At 38.3% G+C, this 7,265-nt stretch overlaps 1 protein-coding gene across 1 annotated transcript in view; it reads left to right on the top strand.

Annotated features, from left to right (window-relative positions):
- Window positions 1-627: 627 nt before the first annotated feature.
- The window catches only part of LOC135073257 (semaphorin-2A-like), a 59,763-nt gene continuing 53,125 nt past the window's right edge, over window positions 628-7,265 (top strand). Inside the window, exon 1 of the mRNA XM_063967368.1 lies at window positions 628-1,164. Within this exon, the coding sequence (XP_063823438.1) occupies window positions 1,035-1,164 (130 nt within the window). The 5' untranslated portion in view covers window positions 628-1,034. The remainder of the gene's footprint in view (window positions 1,165-7,265) is intronic.

Genomic DNA, 7,265 nt, shown 5'->3' with positions numbered 1-7,265 from the left:
AGATTAGTTTTGATTTCGAGACTTGATTCGAGGTGCCATCAATTACAAATTCCAGCGTGTTTTGTTAGTTTTCGCAATAAACTAGCATTAGCAGCTACTAATGAACCGGCCGAGTCTATGCCATCGACAACCCATCGACCGCGATGACTTGTTTAGCATACCGCGTGTAATTTATACACACACGCGCCGTGACTCATGTGCCGGGCCACTTATTAATAAACATATACAAAGAAAAGTAAGTAAACTACTAACTTCCTTTTGCGTGCCTACAGACATAAAAGTTGCTCGTGCGTATCCCAACGAAAACATAAATTAGGTAAATTTACTACTTTTATAGAGACCATCCCCTTTCCAACCGTATGTTCGTAATGACAACGGGGGTCAACGCGCAGCAGGTCCCCCGCACATTCGGAAGCCGCTCGGATCGGCGAAATTATCAAAACTTTTTAACTTATAACTTTTCCTTGAACGAGTGGAGCGAGCTTTTTCATTCGTTTGCAGTCTCGAGAGCTCCGTCCCTGTCTGGCGGCCGAGCGCGGCTTCGAAGCCGTCTCGCGCGGCGGCTCGCGGCTGCCGGAGTGCCGCTTCCAGCCACTGAGCCACTCTGTCTCTGCGGACCGAGTTCGCTTCGTTTTCAGTTCCCAACGCTGCGATGCCGGTGGCGCACGTCTCGCCGGTCGCCCGCCGACCACTCTACGTAGCGTCGATCGCGCCGATACTTTTCCAACTAATAAATCAGGCGAGCCGAACGAAGTAACCTCACGGACAGATTATACATCGATATGAGATAACAAGCGAGTTCCCACTGCGGTGATTAATCGCCAAAGTCCGTTCAACTCGAATGATTCGAGCGTAATCTTCGGTTTGGTTTTAGAAGCGGGTAACGTAAACAGATAAACATTGTTGAAGTTTTCCGGAACGGTTTGTTGATGTTGGGCTTAGTAGTATAGGGTGCATTGTATGGATTGTTATGCGATAATGCGTGTCGGGTGTTTCGATTCGAGGTAGTCGAGTCAGTGTGTGCCGGGTTGAGGATGCGGGGCCAGTGGACGGCGGCGCTGGTGTGGGCGGCGCTGGCGGCGGCGCTGGCGGACTCCTGGACGGCCTTCCAGGAGCAGCCGTGCTGCCGGCCGGTGTCCCACCACCGCGTCAGGCACCACCGAGGTGAGTCATCAGATAACTGTTTCCTAATCGCAAATATCTGACGCGCCGCTGTTGACATTTAACGGTAACTTCATTACTCATGATTTCCAGTTGGCCAACACACGTCAAACAATTTGCTTAAATGTTAACCTATAATTACTCGGTTATTTACAGTACATGATATCCCGTGTGTATCATTTACCAAAATTAAAGACTTCAATTACGGATTGTTATTTGGTAATTATGTTGTTATCCCAATTGAAAACATGAGGCAATATTTTTTCAGACAATACCAAATTAACCATTTAAAACAAAATGCCTTTAATTGAATGGCACTACCATTCGTTCGGTTAGTTAGGGTATTATGAATTATAGTCTAATTAGCTTTCAATCATAATTTAACCTTCTTGTCATTTCTTAAAAACGAGTAATTAAAAAGTCTAATTACCTACTTACCTATATTATTAACATAAATATACATTCATGTTTAATCAACGTTACGGTTAGGTAATTAGACTAGACTTCTCAAAAACTTTTTCAGTTATTAAAACTTAGATTAAATAAATAAATAGACTGAACCAACTAGGTACTCTACAAACTAAGTGAAAGTAATTGCTTCTATTAAGGCGATTAAATAATGACAAACATACTAAAAATATCTTATTAATAACGAATAACATGACCTACTTAAACTAAGACACAACCGCAGTTTTTGACGTACTTTTATTATTTTTAATTAACAGAAAATATGGCAAACTTCATGCTCATAGCAGCAAAATATGCGTAGTCGCATCATATTGTATCGGTTCGGAACTTCGGACCCCGCTAGAGTCCTACGCACGCGATTTTGTGTTTACTCCCCGATTCGGAACCGAAAACGGGACCTACGCACGAAATGTGAATAACAACCTATTAACAGTCGTATACCCTATGGTACCCTCTCAAACAACCGTTATACAATATTACACTGATATAAAACAAAGTGCATGTTTGAAAATCATTTGTCTGTTTATATCGAAATCAAAAATGCCGCTGCACAAATATATTTCCCGTAATAAACCGTTTTATCGAACTACAATGACGGTAAAGTAAAATTTAAATGACCGTAAATAAAACTTTGTTGCTTGTAAAATAAGTCCCATTTTCCTCTAAACATTGAGGTTTCGTTACCTTAATTTTAATTACATAAATGTGTTTTATTTACTTGATTTCGGATACTGGGATAATCTAGGATCGTCCGAACAAATCCGACAAATGGGTCTAATCTTAGTATCTACCAGTAGTTGGGTGAAACAATTTACTTATTCATTTTAATAAACAGTTAAACATTAGCTATATGAAAACTGGTTCATGATGTAATCTAACTTTCATGTTAATTTAATTTGACTTAATGATCAAGATTTGTCGAAAGATTAGTTATTGCGAAGTTATGGAAATACGTACAGCAATATTAAAGTGTTTGACGGTCTAGTTCTGACTGTTTATTAACTCTTTTCAGTTGTATCCAAGAAAGTAGAGTTAGAATTAGTAAAGCCCAGTTTGTATTCTAGTTCATTTGCACAAGTTTCTTTAGTCTGGGATTAAATTAACTCTGGGGTAAACATTATTCTGTCTCCGTCAACCTCAACCAAACTGACAGCTATATTATGTAGTTTTAATCCTCAATTCGTAAAGTAAATAAAATCAAAAGAAATAGAACTGATTAAAACTTAACTACCTAAATGATAATAATACTTTAATAACAAGAGTACTTGGATTTTACCTGTCCAGTTCGCGTGAGTTCGCTCTCCTGTCATGATGATGATGACATCAGGTCATTTAGTCTCTACTGCAGGACCAGTGGCCAGTGGTCACTACTGGTCAGCGTGGGAAGTTTGTCAATGTCATTTCAATTTATTTCTAATTAAGTCCATAATTTCCTATACAAAACAAAATATTTCTATTAAAGCAATTTAGTTTCTTGCTTGAGAAACATCTTCAGTTTTATCACGTTACCATATCCTGATCCTATCCTGATGTGGTGATAAGGTAATCTATATTCAGGACATAATAACTGTCCTGAAAGGACTCTATATAGGAAAATAATTTAAATTTGAAGTGCTTCAAGGTACTGGAAAAGGTTGCGAATACCATAGAGACCATACCAAAAGATAGCACTTAGGAAACGCTAAATAATAATAAGTGACAAAAGTCAATGGAAAAATAACTGTCGAGGAAAACTTGTTTTATTTTGTTGCATCTTTCCATCATTTCTATTACTAAATTTACAATAGTTATTATATTTTAAATAAAGACAATTTGTACATTATTGCAAAGTCCTATACGATTTTTATTAAAAGCAGATTTACCGTATACGGGCTTAAGCCTAGTGTTATTTATCTTCAAACTTAAATTGATTTAGGTCCTGTGGGCAGCACGCTCGGCCCGCTAAGCACGTTCCCGTGTCTGGATAAATATTTAATTTTAGGCACGAAATAGCCCCTCTTGAATTCTTTTCGGACATCTATAGGACGGGAGAGGACAATTTCACGTCATTAGCAAGTAACAAGCATTCCCCGCTGACGCCGGGATAAAAACGCACGGTATTAAATTGCCCCGAGTCTTATCATGCCGCCATCGCGCCATCGTGAATATAACAGCCATATTTACGCCATAAAATATTTAACATTATCATTTGACTTTAACAGTAGTAATTATCTTTGTCTATTGAGTTATTCATTCCAATTATCCACTTAGAAATCGTTATCGTAAATATACATTGGGGAATTATTTATTGTCTTAGATCTCGCTGATAGAGCGGCTGAGCCGGTTTCTGTTCGCGTATATTCGTTATAGATAACGAGATCGGTTAAGGGTTCTGCTCGTAAGAAGCTAGAGCAAAAAACACATTATGCACGATGGTCCCAAGTCGTTCGTGGCCAGCGGCCGCGGGGGGAGGGGCAGGATCACTGCAAACCGGCTCCGCGTGCGTTCGCGCAGGTAATCGACTCGCCGCGCGAGCTCGGGCTAAATTAAGTTATAAACGAGCTAGTGTAATCGGTTTGTAAGCGATGCCCGACAGTTTTATTATTAAGGCGTCGGTGCTACATCATTTCGATGTTATTCAGTTAATAGCCACAAATTTTAGGCGCGTTCTGCTGCTGATATTACACTGTTAACTCCAATCTACCCGAGTCGCTCTGTAATAAATGGTTAATTTGCGTCTGCCATTGTTAAAAATAGACATCCGTTAGTCAACGCGCTGAAAATAACGTATCTTAAATAGAGCAAACAGAAGTCGCGTCGTCTTCTTTTGCTTGTGTGTAAACTACTGTGTACGGAAATACCTTCATGTAGGATTTTTTTTGGTTGTTTGGTATTACTGTGGGCGGGTATAGTTATTGTTTCAAGCAAGAATTTTTTTATAAAATCGAATAGCATAGGTATGTTCTATTAGAAAAATTGGGCAACAATAAATATGCTAAACAATAAAACAAGTAGAGCAGCAAAGAAGAACGCTGGCAAGCTTGGCGTGTGGTCCGTGAGGTCCCAATGCTCTGACAGCGATCTTATCGCTGTATAAACCTATTTACCGGACTGTACAGGCGTTAGATACCGCTATTTATGAGGCGAGCATTCATCGGAGCCTTTAAAATACGTAGCCGCATTACTTCCTTATCTATTCATTCATCCTGAAACAATGTTCTTTAATATCGTGGGAGATAACAAAGGAAAAAATGTAGCGCTGCTGCAGTTAAAAACGATAATTTGTTTTTTTTTATGCATAACAAGGCAGGTATTTGACCACAATCGCACCTGATGTTAAGTGGGATGCAGTCTAGGATGGTACATATCTGCCCTGTAAGTGCCTTATTAGTGAATTAAAGTAATTATTACTGACTTAACTGTGGTAAGTTTTACGAGTACAAGAAATAACTACCTAAGTGATACTTTATAACTTTAAATTAGAGACAACTTTCTTATTACTCTGATAATTTTATTTTCAAGAAAAGAAGTATTATTTTCGTATAAAAGTTTCATTTGACCAATTTGACACTTTAAAATTAGAGACAAAATGGACTGAATAAAAGAAACTGCTCCACCTCCAACTGTTTTATAAATGATCTTATCAACTTTAGTAACCCACACTGTAGATATTTTATGTGGCCACATATTTAGATTGATTTGGACACGTTTATCTTTAAAATTCAAATTAGGTGTTCGCGCTGCACCGTGAATATATTAAACTATTTTACGTTTGTTTTACTATGTCCAAGTTCGTGGGACTGACTATAAAATGAAATCTTTGGTGATTTCAGTTATATAGCTGCGCACGCCGAACAGTGTTGTCGCGTCAATAAATTGCACCTTTTAACGACTTTGTTTAAAGCGTCTTTAGAAAGTCGTAGTGCGAGGCACATTATTGCGTTTTGCGCTTGCAATAGATGTAGTCTTGCCTATTTCGCGGCCCGTCGTGTAGGGCTGGGTTGAACCTGCTTTATTGGTCGTGTAGCATCGCCGGCAGCCTGTGTTAATCGAACTGACAGACATGCACCGGAGTGACTGACGCGGCTTGAACCGAACACCCCGATCTTAATCACTCTAGGTACGCCAACCTGTAATTGGAGAATGCTTGTGCGATTCCTGTCTGTTTACTGCGAGTTTACTTAGCGTCAGTATACCACCTGATTTAGATTAGATGCGAGATGTTTGAGCCTTGATTATGAATTGATATACATATATTAATCTTATATGTTAATCTTTAATTAACTGTCCTCCCCCGGATATTACTTCGTAGCAATAAGTGAACTGTAGCGCCTAACTTACTGTGTTTCACGTGATCCGTCAGCTTTGTATGCTTTATCTTTCAATCTATTAATTAGCACAATGAGCAGCTGGTCCATTATTACTACTATCTTAACTTGGTAATTTAATTTAAATCATGTATTCACAATTTCACACCATCTGTTCTATTCGACCAAATGGTTCTATTAGACTAGTTAGCACATTATTACTTTTACATATAGATTCAGTTATCTTATTTTTCCGAAATGGTCCCATCAATGACATTTTAACACCCTAAGAATGGTCACGAATTCGATCCCAAAAATGTAATCCAACTTAATATTTACTAACGTGTCCGACAACTGAGCAAACGTTACAAAATAAAGTTCGAGCTACGTCTCGGGTCCGTGTTCTAGCCTAAGCCCACAAGCGAGATGTATTCCATCAATTTTGTCCGGCGTGTTTGCTTTCACATTACTACTGGCTTAATGGGAATCATTACGGCGCGACATTAATAAACCAGCCCCGGGGGACATGTAGAGCGGTTTTAGAAAAGATTAAATTAGTTTGAAATACTTTTAAAAGATGTTTTGTAATATTATGATGCGTTTTATTCGTGTATTTTGTGTAAATATTAGCTTGCCTACACTAATAATCAAATTTTGCTAAACTACACCAAATTAAACATGATTGACTATTTACAGGCCTCCGTCACTCGCCTATGCCGGCCGAGATAATTACCTACAGCGCGCGACAACTTCAAGTTGCAAATCAATAAGGGCCGCCACGCGCCGTGACGCGCCTGTGAGCACACGCGTATTTCTATACACGCTCGGTGTATCATCGTCGCAATCAAGGTTTATTGTTCCAACGGCACTGTTATTCTTCTTTAATGGAAAATCGTAATATTTAGGAGTAATAATTAACTGTAGTGATTTAAATAATTATAAAAAACTACACTTTTAAAATAATTTTGAAATACTTATGACAAAAAACTGTAGCAAAAAAATTATTTTAGCTAATAAAAACATTAACTTTACTTCACCGTGTCTATTTTCCGACACTACCTTTTAAAACTGTTTGTCCAATTTCGAATTATCGCAATACTGAAGTTTATTAATAGGTACTTTAGAGATGGTACGATTATACAAACACCACTAAATTAAAGTTTACCAATCGTAAATACAATAAAAAAAATAGTTTTTATTTATTTTACTTTGCTTATACAACCCTGACGCTTGAGCTGTGACGTAGATCAATTCTGAACACAAAAAAATTGCGCTCTTGTGAGCGTAGTAGTAAGGTGCGATTTCGAATGCACCATGTGCGTTGGATATTTTGCATTATTATTATTACCG

The sequence above is a fragment of the Ostrinia nubilalis genome, chromosome 7, assembly GCF_963855985.1.
Source record: "Ostrinia nubilalis chromosome 7, ilOstNubi1.1, whole genome shotgun sequence".
Lineage (NCBI taxonomy): Eukaryota > Metazoa > Arthropoda > Insecta > Lepidoptera > Crambidae > Ostrinia > Ostrinia nubilalis.
The sequence above is the reverse complement of the archived record's forward strand: the minus strand, read 5'-3'. Positions and strand labels throughout refer to the sequence as shown.